The sequence below is a fragment of the Pelodiscus sinensis genome, chromosome 3, assembly GCF_049634645.1.
Source record: "Pelodiscus sinensis isolate JC-2024 chromosome 3, ASM4963464v1, whole genome shotgun sequence".
Lineage (NCBI taxonomy): Eukaryota > Metazoa > Chordata > Testudines > Trionychidae > Pelodiscus > Pelodiscus sinensis.
In genome coordinates this window covers 188,471,379-188,493,292 of record NC_134713.1, presented here as the reverse complement: position 1 = coordinate 188,493,292, position 21,914 = coordinate 188,471,379, and the positions used below count along the sequence as shown (strand labels likewise).

At 46.8% G+C, this 21,914-nt stretch overlaps 1 protein-coding gene across 1 annotated transcript in view; it reads left to right on the top strand.

Moving 5' to 3' along the window:
• The first annotated feature begins 226 nt into the window (after positions 1-226).
• SPTLC3 (serine palmitoyltransferase long chain base subunit 3) overlaps positions 227-21,914 on the top strand; it is a 118,394-nt gene continuing 96,706 nt past the window's right edge. The window contains exon 1 of the mRNA XM_075925654.1: positions 227-623. Within this exon, the coding sequence (XP_075781769.1) occupies positions 513-623 (111 nt within the window). The 5' untranslated portion in view covers positions 227-512. The remainder of the gene's footprint in view (positions 624-21,914) is intronic.

Here is a 21,914-nt window from a genome sequence, read left to right as displayed (position 1 = left end):
CAACCTTAAAATTGTGTGGGTTTTTTTTAAAACTTTTTAAACTTTCAGCCTTTTAGTAATCCACACAAACAGAATAATAATCTATCTCTCGTCCAAGTGGTGTCAAGGGACAAAAGTTTGGTACTGGGGAGTTATTTAGGAGGCAGTGTATCTTTAACCGTCTCCACCTTGGAATCCGCCCACTTTCTTTCTAGCGGCAGTAATCTTGTTGACTCAGGTGCCGTGTTCATACAGTAACCAGCGTGAGCTGCACACTTCATAGTTTTTTAAAAGCAGACCTGTTAACATGTACCTGCCATTCTACCTCACTCGGGCTCACACAGTATAAAGGTAACAGTTTGGTTTTTGATCTTGCACAAAGATAGTCCCTCCTTTCCTGGAAAAGCCAGACAGACCAGTTGGATACCTTTCAAGCCTCAACTCAGAACTTTATCATCTCATCCCTCTGCCTTTTAAAAGTAGAAACACCTGAGACATTTTTAAGACCTGAGAATCCTTAATCATTTAAACAAATGGCTAACCCCAATGCAGTCGGCAATGGACATCTCCATTCTCACCAGAAACGGAATAAACTCTTAATAAGTGGAATCTATAAGAAAAACGGGATTGCTAAAGAAGTCAAGGTAAGATTTAACTAACCTCTTCCTTCATTGCCTGAGCTCTGAAATCATTGAGACGAGCAGTTACAAATGTATGTAATAAGCTAGCTTTGTAAAAATCTGTCTTCGTTTTTCATCAAATGGGTGGCATAGTATTGGTTTTTCTGTTAAGTTTTACCCACGTAGGATCTAATCCTGTATTCTCTGCATCGTTGGCTGAAGTGTTATGGGTGCAGAAGCACTATCAAGGAAAGCCTTGTATGTAACTAGACGTTGGTATTTCATATTAGAAATAGAGAAATCCTACACACACCTTCCAGCTGAGGTTCCCTAAAGCTTTCCTGATCATTTTGCTGGTATTGGTTTGACAACTTGGCTTAGCCTCTTAGAAAGTTTTTGTAGAGTGTTTTTATGATGATTTGACACTGCACACATGTGACTTAGAAATAAGGAAGGAAAAATGAGGAAGGAGAGAGGTGGCTTTTGTAGTTGTCTGTAGCTTGATTTTCCTGGGGATTATACTGGTGTATGCCTAGCATTCTGTGTATCTTACCAAGGTATGCTTAGCTGGCTTAACAATTGATCTTTTTTTATTTACACTGATTTTACAGTGCTAGTAGTTCTTAAAAATCAAATTAGTCCACAGACCATTCTTTCAACATGTTGATGTGTGACTTGCCTCTTTGAAACCACAGCCTTTCATTTGCATGAGTGCCTCCCGGCACCTAATGAGAGGTGCATGGTTTCCCCCAGATGGTACGTCAAAATCACAGGTGTTCTCTTGTTAAACAGGTTGCATGAACTAAGCTTTAAAAGATGTCTGTGGGTGGAGCCTATCGTTATCCTACATGTACTGGGTCTTCAAACCAACACTGTGCTGGGTTTGAGACTCTATTGATGGCTATATCATATTTGAGCTCCAGTTTCAGTTGGGAATAGAAAAAAGTTTAAGAGCTAAATGTTGTGCTTTGGGAAGTGGAGCAGTAAGCAACACAATCTTGTGTCTGATTGCGTATCTGGTGTATTTTTTTTCCTAATTTGGCCTGTGCCTAATGCTTTAGGCAATGACAGTACCCAAATTGCCAGTCTCAGATGCATGAAAATCAAGAAACTTAAGACAGAAGTCTTTTCACAATGAGACGCTCATGCATTTATCATCCTCATTAAGTCACACACCCAATGTAAAAGTGAGTGGGTGCTGGCCCCAGTATGAGTGGCTCTTGGTTGCTGGCCCAACCCAAGTGTGAAAGAGGAAAAAAAACTTGTGCAATGACAGGGAAAGCCATTTCTTGGAATTTGCTCCTGTGAATCAAATGTGAATTTCAATTATATTGTTTTAAAAACTAATCCTGTTTCAATTTCTAATGTAATGTGTTATTTGCATTGAGAGCAAATTCTGAGCGGTGCGACTCACTCCCCAGAAGTAGTTAAGTGGCTGGACAAAGAATGAGAAAATGTGACAGAAGCAAATTCAGAGGCGTAAAAAGAGTTGACACCTATTAATACAGGTTTACCTCCCTTAACCGGGACTCTCTCGACTGGCAACAGCCATGGTCCTGCTGGACCACAAATGTTCCTGGACCACAGAGCCCAGGTATAGGGAGGTCAGGCTGTGGGGCAGGAGCAGCGGGGGGAGGGCCCAAACACTTAGCCAGGAGCTATGGGGCAGGGTGAGGAAGGGCAGGTGGCACAGTGGGGAGCTCTATCCCCTGCTGCCTGGTGTCATGGGGGCTGGGCAGTGGCAGCCACGGAACTCTGGCCCTGGTTGTGGAGCTCGGGGACAGCAGCGGCTCCAACCATGCCAGAGCTCTGGCCCCAGCCGTTGAGCTCTGATTCCAGAGGCAGCCACAGCTGGCCAGGCAGCAATGCGGCTAGGCTGGAGCCCTAGCCAGGGGCAGCAGGACAGCCCAGGCCATGTTGGGAGGATCCTCCCTGGCCCGTCAAATCCCCTCATTCAGGACCGGTTAGGACCCGAGGGTGCTGGACAAGGGAGGTCCAACCTGTAATAGGAATATAGCCAGAAAACTGGAAAAGCACGTCCTTGGGGTGACAGTAACAAAACAATCACTGGGCCATGGCGGTCTGGTTATCTGATGTATCTGTAAAAGTTGGGGATTATTACCCTTAAATACCAAATGGCGAGGTTAGTCAGTCATTTTGCTGTTGAGGAGGCTTGAGAGTGCGGGGTGTTTTTTGTTGGGGGGGGATTGAGTTGACAGAGGGCTGCCACTGGTTCTGCCTCTTGGTTTCCTGGGCCTCCTGTTTCTTGTTCTGTTGGACCTCACAGTTGCTGTAGTTCTCGGACCATGTCCTGGGACACCACAGCCACCCAGCACTGGAATGCTTCCTCTGCTGATGATAAATTTGACCCTTCCTTGACGGATGCTCCACTCCAGCAAGAAACCACCAGTGAGGTAGATCCCTGTTGCACTTGTAGCCAACCAACCTGGGGTCAGGTCCTGGCTGGATTTTCCGTTGCTCCACCACCAACTGGTGAATGTTTCTGAGGGCTGCAGCCATTCAAAGTGCCCATCTCAGCACCACTGGGGCTGCCACTGCTGCTGTGAAGAGACGGCGTTCTAATACTATCAGTTTTAAATGGGTCATGGGTGGGACAGAATCATTATCCCCAATCTAAAGCTGGAGAGATGGATGCACAGAGAGATGAAGTGGGTCAGCCAAGGTCACCATGAGTCAGCGCAGATCTGGTATGCAAATCCAAGGCAATGTGCAAGTAGCTGCTCTACATCATGACGTTCCCCCTCCCGCCAAAAGGATGCCACCGGCATGAACAAAAAGGTTCCTAGTTTGCATTATTGCAAATCCTCCTGGGAAAGCTTTAAATGAATACCAACCAAGAACACAAACCAGGAACCTTTTAGTTCAGGTCTGCAGCATCCACATGAGGGAGGAGGGTTTACAGCACTGCACTCCGGCGCACACTGCGATTTATGCTCCCATAGCCAAAACAGCAGAGCAATGTAGACAAACCATAGGTCTCCTAAATGCCAGTCCTATGTCCTATCATCATCTCTTTGCCCTATTCAGAAAATCCTGATGCCTCCCTCCCTGGACTACATTGCCTACTACAAGCACAGATGACGAGAGGAGGGGACAAGAACAGACTGGACAGTTGTTGTATATAACAGGGATCTTGCGCCTGATAGGAATCTACCTTTTCCTGTCTGATCTGTCTCTTTCCTCCCTCCCTGTACCCCAGATAAACCTGCCCCATTCTATCCTGTTTTCCAGTTCTTTGCCATCCAGGCATGTCATGGATGTTACTGCTGCTCTGTCTCTGGTACAGGTCTGTCCCGCCATCACAGTCCTTCGTGTATCTATCTTGCAGCTCTCTTGTGAGGTAGGGAGACTCCATTTGCCCCATGTTGCAGATGGGGAAACTAAGGAAAACTAAGTGGCCCACCCAGAAGCCTGTGACAGAGCAGAATCTAAACCCAGGTCAGCCAACATTTCAGGCTGGAGTCCTAATCACTGACCCTCCCCACTCCCCAGCCAGTCATCCTTTCTCCTCACCCCCACCCCACTTTTCTGCCCCTCTGTGACCAGCCATGAAGTGATTTGCATGGGGAGTAGCCCCCTGGGAGTGGATGAAGCTAGTTCCATCACTGACGTTAGGCCCAGACCAACAAAGGTCTTTATGCTCCTAATTTGCATTGAAAACAAGACTCCTCCAAGACGACAGGCACATGCTTAGGGAAGCCAGCCCCTCCTAGTGCCTGTGCTGCCATGACCACGGTCTCCTTAGAGATTGCCCCCATGGCCAGAGCTAATGTGCTTACGTCTCCCCCAGCTCGGAATCTCACCCCCAGCTCAAAGGGTGGACGCACCTCCGACTAAGGCCTCCTGTGTCTCAGGGTCAGCAGTAGCTTGATGCAGAGGTTACCGTGGGTCTGTGATACAGTCAAAGAGGCCCTACAGGAAATGGAGGATGAAGCAACAGTTGCATATGAGGGCACAGGGATAGATCGCCCATGGTTGCCTGGGTCAGCTGACTCAGGCTCCTGGCTGAAAACCTGCTGTGTTGTCAGTTGTGTTGAAGATGAAGCCCACACTTTGGGCCTTTGTGATAGTGGAGGGTCCAGGCTCCAGCCACAGCCTGACCATCTACACAGCAATTTTTAGCCCTACAAGCCAGTTTGCCTTTTATTAGGAATAGAGTGACTTCTGTCAGCATTCTTTACTGGCTGTGATAGCCAGAAATATAGCATAGCTCTTAGTTGATATCAGCAACAAGAAAATTTTAGGATAATGGTTCTCTGGGGGCTATCTAGGTCCCTATAAAACTAGGCTTTGCCATCACTTAATCAGAATCATCATTGAAATCACTGCCTTTAACAGGATGCTAGCTGTAAACATGATTACAGGTGAAGATAAAAGGCTAGTTTTATCGGGATGTAGGCAGCTGCCAAACAACCTTTCTCTTATCGTGTTATGTGTGTCTGCTTGCTCTGATGAGCTGCAGAAGAACGGACGATTGTTTCTTTGTTGGAGGCAGCTGTGATCTGAAAAACTGTACAGGAGCACATCCTAGATTTTTAAAAAATCACTTTGACTCTGCTGCTACTTTACTACTGAAGTGGTACAAGGCATCAAAACAGAAGTAGAACTGAAAGTGGAAGAAGGAATACTGGGTAATAGGGGGAAAGCCTCATTTCCCTTCACTGGTCTAGCAGGGGTCTCCTGGAATTCTTTGCAGAGAAGGTGTGTTTGCACAAATGATTTGGAGAAAGAGTCCACACCAGGAATCCTGGCGGTTTGTAAGACGCTTGGAGGAAAAGTGTGGGTGAGAGATTTTAGTAATTTTATTAGAGGGGGTAGCAGGAATGAGAGGAGCAGAGTACCAGAGGCAACAAAAGGAGTAGAATTCCTTGCCTCGCGGTACTTCAAGCCTGTCAAAAGGACAGAGCTTCCCATGAGATCCTTCAGAGTAGCCAGATTATATACCGGAGAGTTTTCACCCTGAGGAAAAAAGTGGTATGTGTACGCCTGCACCCAGCACGACACCCTGTGCCCAAACAACTCCCTCCTACCATTGTTTGCACCAAGAGTGCACAGACAACAGCATCAGGTAAGATCTGAATGTTAGCAGGAAGCCAGGGGGAGAGGAGAGTCTTGCTGCTGCCGTGTGACTCGGTGTAACTATGAATTCCTGCAGAGCACCATGAGGGCATATTTCATTGAGACTCCCACCCTCTTTAACCAGATCCTCTCCTTTGCTGCGTAGGCCTTCCCAACAGTAAACTTTGGCTTGGCTCTTAGCTTCCTCCTTATCTCCTCACAAACCCTTCCATTCTTTCCCCTCAGCCCAGGGAGGAGCACATCTTTCCTCAGTGATGAGATCTCTGATCATGTTCCCCTCACCGACTTTGAAAGCTCTGCAGCCCCTTCCGCCAGCCTCAAGCTGCCCTAGATTTCCTCCAGGAGGTTCTGGTTAGAGATCAGCTTTCTGGGTGAAGCCAGAGGGTGGTGACGTATGGAATGCAGAGTTCTGCCCATGCACAGTGCCAGTGGATTGAGAGGAGCTGGGAGTGCAGGAACACTCCCAGGCTTGGCGTAAGCATGGGAACGGAATGAATGGCCTCCGCCATGTTCAGGCCTCGTGGTTGTGTTCAGTGGCATTCAGCACCCCTGTGGCCACTCATCCGCCCATCCCTATCATCACAAGTAGCCATATAGAATTTCTTCCTGAACTGCCCCCCTCAAGGCCAGAAAGTCAACAGCCTGCACTGGGCACCAGCAAAATGGCCCTTCTCAGTGTTGTATGATCTTAGAAGCTGATGCTGTCATGGGTATGTGGTGCTGGGGTGCAGAAATGAGCTCACTGGGGCAGGCTGCCAGCAGAACCCAGTTTTAAAAGCATGATCCCAGGCACAAAATGGGTAGTAGCACAAGGGATGACACAAAGATCAAGAGGGGTCCATGCTAAATCTCGTGGTGCTCCAGGTAGGCAGTCAACCAATAGCAGCAGAGTGCAGCATCTGTTAAATTGCAGATCCAGTAATAATAGGTGTGGTGGGAGTATTTTTTTCCATTGACTCCCACTTTCTGACCCAGATAGCTTGTGGTGACACACAAGCCAACATTTCTCCCCCCCTCCCCCCCCCGCCTCCCTTCCCCCAACACACCACATACTTGATGTCTCAGAAACTGAGTAAATCAGCGTCTCCCTGGAACATCCTTCAGGCTCTTCCTTCCCTTTTGTAACAAGCCCCTGGATAACCGTCCTCCACTATCTCAGGCGAATAACGCTCAAGGGCGTCATCTGCAGATGCACACCCCATGCCAAGCTGCACCGTCTTCCTCTGCATCATCCCTGTGAACGCACAATCAACTATCGCGTCTTCTGTACCTAAAGGACCTGCCTTCTCCCTCCCTTCCTCAAAGGCCTGCTGCAAAACAGATGGATTTCTGTGCTGCAGATAGCTGCACCTGCCCCCAGCAGAGGTACCATAGTAGGGCAATGAAACCCTGCTGGTGTTCTTTATAGTGGTTTCTTTGCCGCTACAGAGGGCCTGACATTTCCGTTCTGTAGTTTTCCTTATACTACTGCTGTGCCTACTTCTCTTGTTAGCTTCTTGTGTTGAAGGCCTCTAAAGACCACCCCAAACTGGAACTTGCTTAAACTAACATGGCCAGGGGGGGAATTTGCTATTATACCAGTGGGAAAAGCACCCCAATACAGACTATTTTTTGTGATCTGTCCCCATCCATCACTGTTTGGACCATATACAGTCACAAACACACAGTTACTATGGGTCGCTGACCATAGCCATGTGGATGAGAAATTAGAGACCAGTAAGCACAAGGCATTATAAGAATATAGACTGATGAAATTTCTTTATCGGTCTGCTCATCCTCACTTTGGTGTCTCCCACCTTCTCCCTGAAAGAAGCTTAAACCCAATGATTCAGGCAAGAACTCCAGCTGTTCAACCAAATAGGTGATCAGTCACGTGGCTAAAATTTTTCATGCGTGTAGCAATACCCGCAACAAACTCTGCAAGCAATCAGTAGGCTAAAATGTCACATTGAGCTTTCATCATAAAAAAAGTAGCTTCTGGACGTTTCATGATTAGGAAACAAGTATTTTCAGTGAATATAATTTTCCCAATTCTTTAAGGACAGGTTGAACTATCCAGTTTAAGCTTCTGAACTTACAACAAGCTAGAGTTGTTAGAGATTCGCTTAAGGTGGGAGCTTTTTACTTTCTGTAATTACACACACACACACAGACACACACAACTACCATATCCACATTACAAAAGGTATGGCTCTCCATTCATACACTGTCAATACTGTCACTGTCAAAAATAAATTTGCATCCTTATACAACAGCCCTTATGTTTACTTGTGTGGGTTTTATGGACACATAGGGTGGTGCCAACCAGTTCCCAATGAGTGTGAGCCCCAAAGGAAAAACTGTTTTGTTTTTTTTATATAATCAAAGATGAGACAAGCTCCTTTCAGGCTATGTCCTAATTCATCTTACACACCTTCTTTACAACCCACAGTTTTACTCATACCTCAACTATCTTGCTCAGCAATCATTCTTGGCATTATTTGTATCTGCTTATAGATGTAAAGCATATACTTAGGTTTTATAGCTCTCTGAGTAGATGCATCTTTGAGTGAATGTGTTTTAGCCCAACCTGAGAAATGTAAACTTGCCGTATAAAATGGGGGTAGCCTGAAAAGTTACAATACAAAATTCCCTGTGTGTGAGTCATTTTAATTCATTTTTTAAGAGTGTCCATAAGACCTAGACCAGGGCAATTCAACACGCGACCTGTGGGCTGCATGCGGCCCACAGCCCGTTTGTTTGTGGCCCGCGGTGCAGTTTGGGATTACGTGGGGCTCCTTTGAACATGGCCGCCACTGGGAACACATTCCACAATGGCAAGGCGTCTCCCAGGCAGGGTGAGCATTGAAAGATGCAAGCGGACAGGCTGGTTGGAACAGATGGGTACAGGGTTTTGGCATTTCTAGCCCCCAGAGAGGAGGTGCCGGGAGCACCAGGGCGTTCTGAGAAGTGCTTTTTATTCATGCCTGTCAATGTGAAAGAAGCTATTTGCATATATTTGCATATATATTTGCATGTATATGCAACCACACTTAAGTTGCAGCCCTCGGCATGTACTGTGAGTATCATTGTACTTCCAAAGTTGAGTTGCCCTGCCTTAGACCCAAGATCTGGTTAAGCTTAATAGAGCCACATAAAGGAAGGGGATACTTATCTCCTTTCCCTCTAAGGTCACGTCAGCGTTAGTCACCTTCCATCCATTTCATCTTCATCCATGTGCCAAAGTGTGTTCCAGCCCACAAAAGCCGATGCCCCCCCTCATAAATTTACGGTAGTACAGGACTCCTTGTTGTTTTGGCTGAACCAAATAAACAGAGCGTCCCTTATGGAAAAAAAATCATCCGTGTGGAGCCTGATATTTTTTTCCAGGGTGCTGAGACCCTGCAGCTTCCATTCAGTTCAACAGCAGTTGCAGATCCTTAGCACCTCTGAAAACTCAACTGATCATGTTTACTAACTAGCATATTGCCTTCCCCAGTCCTCGTGTCCTCAAATCATAGGCGCGGGAATGATTAAAAATGTTCCCGTGCCACTGCCTCATATAAAAGTTAAGGAAAGACTAAGCCGAAGAAGATTATTTGTAACCTAAATCTTTCCAGGGGAAAAAGATTTTAAAGAGTCAACATGGTTGCTGGGCCCATACATGTCTGAAATATGCTTTATCTTGGTGTCAAAGATGGGCAAAAGATACTTAACCTGTTGAGAATTTGCTCTGGAAAGAAACTGACCAGAGAAATTTTTTTTATGGTAGTGCCAACTTTGAGTGTAATCAGATGCTTACTATTATATGGGTCCTTTTCCTCTCTCTCTCTTTTTGTATGCTATATTACGTTACAAGCAGATTGGTTCATTTATCTATTTTCAACAGGCCTCCCAATGCATTTAATATATTTCTTTTTTTAATTCATAGAGTTCCTTGCTTGAAGATGGATTACGAGCAGAAAAGGGGGTATCAGCGGGAGGATTTTTATTTTCTTTGCTGCTTTATATTGTATTAAAAGAAAGTGGGGAAAGGCTTTTCCCTACCCCCTTCTCCTGCCCCCCTCCAAAAAAAATAGCTTGGCTTTTGCATTATAACTTCAGTTCTTGTCTACTATGGAAGACTCTGTGGTAACTAGAGAAATAGTGAAATTATCACATTAAAAGTTTGAGAGACGTACAGCTGAGTTGATATGAAGGATGGGATCTTAATGAACTCAATTTTTAGAGACTCGTGTGAGCTGTAATACTTTCATTTCTTGTAGAGTTTAGTGGGCAGCTGTCACATCTTGTCAAATTTCTTTAATAATAAAGATCCAAGAAACCTTTTTAAGTGATTGTGGACTTAATCTTAGGAAATACCTGCAATATGTAAAACAAAACTTAGGAAGAGGTAGGAAAATTGCAATAAAGAGGATGTAGCTATAGTAAGACTATTTATTATTTCCTCTAAAGCATTCTATAAACAGGAGTAATTTAAGAGACTTATGAATTACACTCATGCACTTACAAGCACATGCTGAAGCTCCAACAAGTGAGTCATGGTTAGGAAAATGAAGGTGAGGTAATAAGATTTCTTGATGAATGAACAATGTAAAATATAACCTGGGTCAGAGAGGTAAATATATAGGAGTAGTTGTCCCCCATCTCCATACTATCTGACCTATCCAACATGAATGTCACAACTAGGATGTGGGCAGTCTGGCTTAGTGGTTGGAGTAGGAACTGGCAGTCAGGGAAGGTCAGATGCCAGGAGGTCAGAATCTAAGAGAGACCAGGAGGCAACGTGAGAGTCAGGCATCAGAAGGCAGGCAAGTTGGGGTTACCAGGAATTCAAGATTGGTTGACAGGTTATAGACAGCAATCAGAGAGTGAGATGTACGATGAGCCAGAGTTAGAAGCCAGAGTCTAGCTCCGAGCATTAGCAGGGTGTGGAGCAGAGCCAGGCAGGTAATCTGTGTTGTTGCTCAGACAGTTCCTCATTATGGACTTTCTGGTTTATATACTAGTATCAGCCAATCAGTGGTCTAGGAGCGGTTGTCACTCAAGCCCTGTAGGGTGGTACTTCCTGCCAAGCCTAGCTTTGCCAGGTCCTCCCAGGGTCACCCAGCCTAAGTTTCTAGTGGCGATGTGGATGTGGCAGAGGCCCAGAAACCCCATAGTCTCATTTTCTTAGAGCATGGCCCCCATCTGGGTGGGAGGGGAACACCTGTCCAGATGACCTTTCTGGAATTTCCCCACCAGGTCAGAAGTGTGGATGTGAGAGGCAGGCTCCCAAATGGACTCTTCAGGGGCACAGATTTCCCAGTGAACCGGATTGTCCACATCACTGTCTGTATGTCAGGAACAGAGAGTAGCATGTGCTTTGTATTCCTCATGACTGTAGATTTTGACCGGCAGAGGCAGTGGTGTGGTTCTGTCAGGGAAGAGGGTCTCTGTGTGGGGCATCAGAAGGGAAACATGGAAAACTGAGTGTATTATCAGAGGTAGAGTTGGGAGGTAACTGCATTTATTTGCTGACAGATTGGGAAAGGTCCCAGGAATTGGTGGTTCCATGTCTGGGAGGATCAACAAATCAGGAGGGGGTAGAACAGTGAGCCGTACCTTCTGTGAACATTAAAACTTGTCACTGATAGTCCATGTCTCCCTTATAGGCCTCCTTTGCCTCTTTTAGGCAGCTCCTGAATGCTTCTTGAATAAGATGGATCTTGAATAAGGCGGACCTAGTCAGTGGCAAGCTGGAATGCAGGTGACCCAAGTAAATTGCATGGCTTTTCAAAGGAGGGAAATCAGTGGAGTAATTCAGCAACACTGGTGATGAGTCTATGGAAATTTGCAAATCACAAGGAAGCACTGGCATTCCGGGAGGGTCAGGCATGCTGTCCTATTGCAGATAGCTTCCAACTTCTCCAGGTCCATCTGAATTCCCTCTTGGATGATTATGTACCCTAAAAATTCAATTGTAGCCTGATCAAAAGGGAATGTGTTCAGTTTGGTATGCAAACCATGCATCCATAACCTCCCCAGAACAGACCAGACATAGTGGTAGAGTTGCTCGGAGTTCTCAGAAAAGACCAATATGTCCATGAGGTTGATAATCACGCACTGGCCCAGGATGTCTCTGAACACAAAATGTTGGAAATGTTTCAAGGGTGTTAGGCCAAATGGCATTGCCAAAGTGGCCATATCAGGTACAGAAATGATCTTCTATTCAACTCCAGGCCTTCTGCACACCAGATTGTATGCCTTATAAAGATACTGGGAAGTTCAGAAGTTCTGGAATGAGGGTCAAGGAGTACTAGTTATGAATAGTCACTTAGCTCAATGCATGATAATCTACTTAGAGGCATATTGACCAGTGTTCCTGCTAATCTTTTCCATCCATGTGCAGAAAACATTTTTATGTGTACTGAGGCATGTGTGAATGTGCACCAAACAAAACCTAGCTGTGGGTACTCAGTTAATCGACTGAGCATTATTTGAATCCCTCCTGATCAGCCACCCAAGCACCCAGCTTACAGGGTGTGCTGATATTGACTTTTCCTCTGATGCGCCAGTTAGAGTGGCTGCCTCAGCATCGATAAGGTTGGTGGAATACTCAGAATCTGTCACTTGCTAGTTTGGGGGCACTCTCCTGCACCTGCTCCCAGACCTGCAATCTCAGTAGTAACTGGAAATGCAGGGATACTCCATGGTTCCCAAGTCGGGTTCTACTTGAGGGCAGATAGGGTGGTTCTGAAGCTTGAGTGGTGCCCAACCTGTATCCCCCTACTGAGCCTGGATGGATCAATTTCATGAGTTCTTCCAAGCTGGGCAGGAGACAAGGGCATCTCCCAGAGTAAAAACAGAGGTTCAGATCTCTCCCCAGAGACCCATATTGGCCTGCAGGGGATTCAGGACTTGGTTCTATAGGCGTTGGTGAGAAGGACAGACTCGGGGTGTTGGGCCACCTCTCCTTTCCTCTTGTTCTTGCAGCCATGAATCAAAGTGCAAGGAAGGTCAACAAAGTACCTAGGTGGATGGGATTTTCAGTGCACCCCCAAACTAGCAAGTGACAGATTCTCAGTATTCCACCAACCTTATCGATGCGGAGGCAGCCAAAACCCTCCAGATCCCTCTCAGGCTGAAACCCACACTAGACCCTATGGAGACAATTGATAGGTCCCCCCAGTCATTGCAGCTAGTAAATCGTTGAGGCCAGACCATCCCCATTGAGGCCATCATGGGAGAACATCAAGAAACGACATATTTTAATGTGACCCTCTCTCCATTTTTTCTAATAATACTTGACATTCCTTGGTTGGAGGGGCAGGACCTTTGTATTTCCTGGTGGCAAAGGAGCATTAGCTTCTCCTCTGAATGGCTAGCTCCTCTTTTACCTCATCATTGAGTCCCCACCAGAACTGATAAACTCAGGCTGCTTTGTGCCAGTTGACATCATGACCAGCCAACAGAAACGAGTGGTGTAGGAGACAACCATGCCTTGCCCTTGGGGACGCTTCTGCAGAGCAGATGAGAAGCAGGTCATCCCAAATGGTTAGGAAGGCATCCCGGTCGCAGAGCACCAAGCTGGCCTGCCCCAGTAGGGGCGGGAGGGGAATTGAGTGCTTTACCAGAAAGCCAGCTGATCACTGGCCCCATCTTAATCTGGTCTGTGCGGTACACTTGGGGGTGGAGCCAGAAGAGAAGCCTGTCTGGTTCAGGAATCCCCAAAGCTTCCAGTGATCCCCAGTGAATCGTGTGACGGTGCCACCAGGGGAGCGGATGCAGGTAATGCACGGTCTGTTCAGGCACATAATGTCGCTCCTTCTCCCTGTGAGCATGCTAGCTGCTCTTGGAGGGGCTGCGCCTCTGCGCCACCTGAGCCTGCGACTGGGCCAATTGCTCATGCAGGGTCAGTACTTTGCATACACATTGTGTAGCCAAGAGGGCCGACCGCTCCCAAGGGCCCCCAAGCACGATGTTGAGGGGCTGCTCTGTACCCCCGGAAGGAGGGGGCCTTGGGCAGGAGAGGCAGGGCCAGGGGAGCCAGCCCTCAGCACCGCCTGGACTGAGGAACTGTATCCTCACCCTGGCTCTCAGAGCCGCGCAGCGCACGCAGCCTGGTGCTCCGGCAGGGATTTAAAGGGCCCAGGGGTCTCGCCACCAATAACAGCAGAAGTAGCCAGGAGCCCCAGACCCCTTTGAATCACCAGGCCAACTACCCCCTTCACCCCCTCCCCCATCAGCAGACCTGTGTGTGGTGTGAGTCCACAGTGCCAGGTTCTCTGCCTGAAGGTCTCGGGGCCTCAAGAGTCAGTGGAGAGGCTGGATAGATTTGGGGGGAATGAATTAAAGGATGTCTGAACAAACTGTCATGACCAGGGCCAGGGCAATCTGACCTAGTGTCAGAGCAGGAGTCAGGCCGGGTCAGATGCCAGAAGGTCAGATTCCAAGACAGGCCAGAGGGCAAACCAAAGTTCAGGTGTCAAGCCAGGTCAGGTTACCAGGACATTGGGGTGAAGCCTTTAGGTTACAGACAACAATCAGAGCAAGGTGCAGGGTGAACCAACACTGGAAGCTGGTGTTAAGGGGCTGGCAGTAGCAGGCTTGGAAGCAGAAGCAGGAAGCCAGTTTGTTGTTACTCCGACAGCTCCTCGCTTATGTGGTCTGTGAGGGGCTGCCAATCAGATCTTTCCTGCCACTCTTTAGTGACATGGCCCTTACTGAATGTAGCATTCTGATGAGTTTCCTTTTATGTGGGAATGTCCATATACTTAGAGAGAGAGAGAGATTCATCAAGTTCATGGCTCCCCTATATTTAGGCTCAGGTGATCTTTGATACAGTACCACATGGGGAATTATTGGTTAAATTGGAAAAGATAGGGATTAATATGAAAGTTGAGAGGTGGATAAGCAACTGGTTAAAGGGGAGACTACAGCGGGTCATACTGAAAGGTGAACTGTCAGGTTGGAGGAAGGTTACTAGCGGAGTTCCTCAGGAATCAGTTTTGGGGCCAATTTTATTTAATCTTTTTATTGCTGATCTTGGCACCAAAAGTGGAAGTGTCCTAATAAAATTTGCGGATGACACAAAGTTGGGAGCTATTGCCAATTCAGAAAAGGATCGGGATATCATACAGGAAGATCTGGATGATCTTGTAAACTGGAGTGATAGCCATAGGATGAAATTTAATAGTGAGAAGTGTAAGGTTATGCATTTAGGGATTAATAACAAGAATTTTAGTTATAAGCTGGGGACACATCAGTTGGAAGTAATGGAGGAGGAGAAGGACCTCGGAGTCCTGGTTGATTATAGAATGACTATGAGCCGCCATTGTGACATGGCCGTGAAAAAGGCTAATACGATCTTGTTATGTATTAGGCGAGGTATTTCCAGTAGGGATAAGGAGGTGTTAGTGCCATTATACAAGGCATTGGTGAGACCCCTTTTGGAATACTGTGTGCAGTTCTGGTCTCCCATGTTTAAGAAGGATGAATTCAAACTGGAACAGGTACAAAGAAGGGCCACTAGGATGATCCGAGGAATGGAAAACCTGTCTTATGAAAGGAGACTCAAGGAGCTTGGCTTGTTTACTTTAACCAAAAGAAGGCTGAGGGGGGACATGATTGCACTTTTTAAATATATTAGAGGGATAAATACCAGGGAGAGAGAGGAATTATTTAAGTTTAATACCAATGTGGACACAAGAACAAATGGATATAAGCTGGCTAGTGGGAAGTTTAGACCTGAGATTAGACGAAGGTTTCTAACCATTAGAGGAGTGAAATTCTGGAACGGCCTTCCAAGGGAAGTAGTGGGGGCAAAAGATCTATCTGGTTTCAAGATTAAACTAGATGGGTTTATGAAGGGGATGGTTTGATGAGATAACATGATCTTGGTAACTAATTGACCATTCATTATTAGTGGGAAATAAGTCAATGGAGGGATGATAAGAGTTACAATAGAGAACTTTCTGGGTGTCTGGCTGATGAGTCTTGCCCACATGCTCAGGGTTCAGCTGATCGCCATATTTGGGGTCGGGAAGGAATTTTCCTCCAGGGTAGATTGGCAGAGGCCCTGGAGGTTTTTCGCCTTCCTCTGTAGCATGGGGTACAGATCACAGCTAGAGGATTCTCTGCATCTTGGGGTCTTCAAAGTATTTGAAGGCTTCAATATCTGAGATATAGGTGAGAGGATTATTCTAGGAGGGGTGGGTGAGATTTTGTGGCCTGCACTGTGCAGGGGGTCAGACTAGATCATCATAATGGTCCCTTCTGACCTTAAAGTCTATGAGTCTATGAGTCTATGAGTCAGTGTTTGATTTAGTAGGTCTTCACTAGACCCACTAAATCGAACACCAGAAGATCGATCTCCAGCGCAGCAACGGAAGATGTTGCCTTAGGTGGTGGCTTACTCATTGGGGAGAGAAAGAAAGGTTTAGAGCAGCTGCTAATTTGGAGAGTTTGGTTTGATTGTCATGACCAGGGAGCAGTCTTGAAAGGCAAAGTAGCAATCAAGTGGGACTGCTGAAGAAAACAAAATGCTTAGTGAGAACTAGGTCAAGGGAGTGATTAAGATAATAGTGGGTGTCTGTAAAACTAGAGGCCAAAGGAGGCGAGTAAGGAGAGAGGAAGTGAGAGTCACCTGTATTGCCAGTGTGGAAGCTTACAGCAGAGAGTGAAGAACTGAGGGGAGTATGAGCTCTAGCTGAGGAAAGGCATAGGCCACTGTGTGAATGCGACCTGAAGGGGGAGAGAAGAGCCAAGACAGAGCTTTGAATGAAGGGATTGAGGAAGAAGCTGAAAGCAAAAAAGAGGAAGAGAGGAATCATGCAATGCCATGGCCTTCAGATGTAGGAGCGCAGGAGAAGTCCATAAGACGAGAGAAGCCAGAATTGGTGTGAGATAGTCAAATCTAGGAGAGGGCCAGGGTCCAGAAAAGCTGGTAGACTGCAGAGATGGAGAATTGGGTATGAATACAGCTAGTGGGGAAGAGACGAGATAATGGCTTTTATGGAGAGCAAAAATTGATACCGAGGCCAGCAGGAAAGAGGGTAGGACATCATTTGCTAGAGGGGAGATGAAACTGTTACCCCCATCCCACCGCCTTCAACTTTCCCTCCAGATTTTCATTGCTCCTTACCAGTTAGTCCTTTGGTGTCCCGCTCAGATATTCAGGGCCACTGTGGGGTTAGGCTGGGCTAGAGTCACTAATTGTTGTCAGCGCCACCCTTCTTACTCCACTGGCTGAACACGAAGCACTGGGAGCATCCGGGCTTGGATCTGCGTGAGCCAGCCCCAGTCCCTGTCTTAGTCTGACCACTGGTGAGACAACATTCCCCACCTTACACCCTGAGATAGGACCAGCTTGCCCTCGCCCCATCGTCCTCTGCGATGGAGTGGCCTGCTAACCCCCGAAAAGCAGCTCTTGCTTCAGCAGGTGGCAGAAGCAGAGACGCTGACACAAATTCCTCCTCACACACATTCTCCTCTGAATTTTTCTGAAATGATGCTCCTGAAAGAGGAAGAAAAGAAGGTGGTAGAGGTGAGAAGACCTGTGATAACGGGTGAGGATCAGAAGCAGTGAGAGATCAATAGACTATAAGGGAAGGAGAAAGTCAAGGTGACTTCTCATGTGAGTAAAGCAATTTGCATATGTATTTTCAGGACTAGGCCCTAAATTATGGACTTGACAGGCAAATGAGATTATAGCCTTCACCAGGAAGGGCAAAAGGTGAAGGACAGAGGTTAAGGATGTATGACAATGTGACTGATCAGAACAGGTATTCATATAACTTGGTCATTTCGGTAAAGTTACGCAATCTTTTATTTCTCTCTCTCTTTTTTGTATGCTGTGTTGCCAACGTGAGATTTCAGGAGTGAGTTGAATTAATCAAGGGTGGAAGCTTGACAGAGAGATTTTATATCTATAAAAGGCAGCAGAGAAGAGAGAGAGATGGTTTTGTAAAAAGACAAGTGATGTAATAAGGGGAGGTGGTATGGGATGGAAGAAGACCAGGCAGAGAGACAAGCAAAATGCTTGATTCTGAGCCTTAAAAGCAAGGACAAGAAGCTTAATCACAGTGCCTTGCACAAAGGGAAGCCAGCAAAGTGGCTCCATTAGGGGATATTCTTCAAGTGTTCAAATTCTAACCATAACAGTCCGGATCCCACTTGATTCTTCAAAAAGAATTAAGTTACCAAACTACGGCTAGATGAATGAACAATGAGTGATATAATTTATATAAAGGTTAGCATCTGGTCCAAACTAACACACAAAAAAGCAAACACATGGACAGATTATCTTCCAAAATATGAATAAAAGTAAAACTGCAGTACTCAAAAAGGAAATTGTTCATCATTGTTTTAATAAATATAGTCAGTGAAATAGGAAAAAAAAATCCTTACCTTTCTATGGCTGTTGCTGCTGTTTTGTTACCATGCTCCCATTCTAAGAATTCTGGGAATAGACTTTATTAGACTGATATCTGTTTACTACAGGTTGGACCTACCTGGTCCTGCACCCTCGAGACTTGACTGGTCCTAAATAATGGAGTTTACCATACTAGGGGTGGTTAAAGCTGGCTCCCTGCCCTCCTCCCCCAGTCCTGCTGGGCAGCTGCCACCTGCTAGTCAGGGCTTCAAGCCTTCTGGCTCCCCTGCCACCAGTCCAGCTGGGCTGCTGGCCTACCACCACCACAGCAGGGTTCCCAGCCTGACCTCCCCAGCCACTGGGGCTCTCTGGTCCTGAAATATCCATGATCCTGATGGACTACGGATGTTGCAGACCAGAGAGTCTCTGTTTAGAGAGATTCAACCTGTGTCAGTGCTGATAGAAGTACTGTGATTGCTCTTCACCCTTGAGCATTAAGGAATTATATTATGTCAAGTGTATGATTTCTTTTCAAATCCAACAGAGGGCCTTTGCACATTGCGGGGGGAGGGGACAAAAAGGGATTTCCTAAAACTGACCGTCTATTTATCAGGTAACTGTCACTTTAAAATAACAGGTGGAATGTACTGTTGGAATGGTCACAATGTCCAGGATAGAACTTAAGAAGTGAGGGTGGAATTCATGATTTCTTTGTATGGGCAGCTGGAACCAGTCCAGCGAGCCGCTCAGTTATGTGGTTTTTTGTTTTGGTTTCTTTTCCCCCACCATCAGCAAAGAGAGGTCACTCCTGTTCACATCTCAGACTCATGGACAGGGGCAGAGTTCAGTGTCCTGCATTTGAACCAGATTTTCACTTAGGCATTGATGGAAGTAGCCAGAGTTTCAACACTGCTTCCATGAAAACGGTGGGAGTGGTAAAGGCCTCTTCATTTAGGCACATAAATAGATGGAAACTCTTTTGGAAATCTGACCTTAGCCTTAGTCATGAGGCCAGATCATTATGCATCCGTGAATACAAAAACATCCGTCTTATTTAGGGAAGCATAATGAACTGGCCTAGTGAACTTTGTCTCTTCTGTACTTTTCATATCGCAGTAAGTATATTCCATTCAAAGTATAAATATGCCCTCACAGATTGCAATATACACTCACCCCATGTCTTACATAATGTGAGGCAACATGGTAAGGATCCTTTAAAGATGCTGACTTCTCCACACCAAATGATATGGTGATGTGCACTTGCCAGGATTTCGTAAATTGAATGTATTGTCATGTTCTACTGCTATTTTCAGAAACAAACCAGGGAAATGTGATCCAGCTGAAATCACTGTAATGGGGTGGGCAATAATTTTTGATAGGGGGCCACTCCAAGATTTTGGAAAGTGGTCGAGGGTCGCACTCTTCCATGATCTTAATGGAGGAGATGCGGAGTCCGGGATGGAGGTTGGGTACAGAAGGGAGCTTGGGGTAAGGGATTGGGGTGCAGGAGGGAGAATGGAGTCTGGGAGGGAGTTTGGATGAAGGAGGTGATTGTGACCTAGGGGACTGGAATGCAGAGGTTTGAGATGTGACCTAGGGTAGGAGGAGATTGTGATCTGGGGCAGGGCATTGGGGTGCTAGATCTGGGAGGGACTATGGGTGTAAGAGGGGGGCAGAGGGTTTGGGTATGTTGATTGGGATAGCAGAGGGTTGGGGAAGAGAGGAGCTGGGGTGCTAGAGGCAGGTTCTGGCCAGGAGACTTACCAGCCAGCAGTCAAACCTGCCTGCCTGCCTGCTTCAGAAGTTTCCCAGCCAGCTAACCTACTTGCCTGGCCATGTGCTTCAGTGAATAACTGAGCCGAGGAGAGGAGGTATGGTTTTTCTTGGCTACCTGTTGTTCAAACAGGCAGCTCCCATTGGCCAGTTTCTAGCCAGAAACCGGCCAGTGGGATTGTGCTGGTAGTAGGGCAGCTCCTGAAGTTTTCCCCCTCTTCCCTTCAGTTTTGAAACAGAAACAGGGCCTGGCAGCCATGTTTCTGAGCAGCCTGCAAGGCAAGCAGGGGAGCCTGCCTACGGCCCGCTGCTTCCATGGGCTGGATCCAGTGGCTTGGCAGGCCAGATCCACCCCATGCCTGACCAGACTAAGGGGTGAGCTAGCCGGGCAGCTGCCCAGGGCGCCAACCTACAGGGGGCTCCCGGCTCCCGGTGGGCTGCAGCAGCTGCCCGGGGCGGGTGCTGTATTAACCCCCACAGCACTGGCCAGCAGCACCCTTCCCTCCGCGGCCGCAGGGCCCTGCACAGTCAGGGACAGCCCACCCCGGGCGGCCCTGGGCTGCGTGCCATCGGCGGTGGGTGGGCTGACTGGGCAGCGCATGCGATGTGCGTCCGCCCACGCGCCCCAGGGGCAGGCCCGTGCATACGTCGTGCGCCCAGAGGCGGGGCCGTGCATCCTGGGGGCAGTCCCACGCATGCGCTGTGCTCCCAGAGGTGGGGCCAGGTGCCCCAGGGGCAGCGCTGCTAGACGCCTGGGGCACCAAAATGTCTCAGGCCGGCCCTGAGCCCCGGACCATATTTTGCCCAGGCCTGCATTGTAAGGTGGGTGCACAACTGGTCAAAAGATTGTACTCGATGAGTAGTTATCAGTGAAGATGGCTGTGATCAATTGTTCTCCATGACCACTGAAGGAAGGACAAGACGTAATGGACTTAATTTGAAGCAAGGGGGATTTAAGTTAGACATTAGGAAATCCTGTAAGTATAGTTAAGCTCAGAAGTAGGCTCCCAAGGATGGTTATGGAATCCCCCTCATTGGAGGTCTTCAAGAAAAGATTGATCCAATACCTGTCAGGGATGGTCTATATTTGCTTGGCCCTTCCTGAGCACAGTGGGATGAACTTGATCTCTTGAGGCCCCTTCCAATTCTACATTTCTATGATTATACGGTTTCTATTCTGTGTAGGTTCTAACACTGCACTCATCACCTTTGGCTGCATCTAGACTGGCAAGTTTTTCTGCAAAAGCTACTGCTTTTGCGAAAAAACTTGCCAGCTGTCTACACTGGCCACTTGAATTTCCGCAAGAACACTGACGATCTCATGTCTGAAATCAGTACTTCTTGCAGAAATACTATGCTGTTCCCATTCGGGCAAAAGTCCTTTTCACAAAGCTTTTGCGCAAAAGGGCCAGTGCAGACAGCTCAGATTTGTTTTGCGCAAAAAAGCCCAGATTGCGAAAATGGCGATCGGGGCTTTTTTGTGGAAAAGCGCATCTAGATTGGCACAGACGCTTTTCCGCAAAAAGTGCTTTTGCGGAAAAGCGTCCGTGCCAATCTAAATGCTCTTTTCTGCAAATGCTTTTAACAGAAAACTTTTCCGTTAAAAGCATTTGCGGAAAATCATGCCAGTTTAGACGTAGCCATAGTGTTTGGCAAACATGATTTGGCTTTCCAGCTGGGCTGTAAGGCCTGATCATTGCGAATCATCATGAAATAAATTACAGTACAGTTTGGCATGCTTCCTTGGGGGGGGGAAACGTTGTTTTTTTGTTTCGTTTTTTCCTTAAGCATATCAGCTCTAGAATGGTTTTCTGGACCGAGTATGTTCTAATTGAATACCAACTATCTGAATCGCTACTGTTTTCCTTTCTCTTTCTAATAAGCTTGTGACCTATTCTACTGACTGCTGATTATCAGATAATATTTTGATGTTGCCCAGGGTTTTGGATGATCAGGATCCCATTGAAGTTCTAGAATGAAACAAGACAGCCAAACACAGTTTATTCAAATGTAATGTCTGCTTTAGTTCAAAGCAAAACAATCCTTGATGCAATGTTAGAATTGCTCATTCAAAAAAGTCACATTTAAAAATGAATATAAGTGGCTTG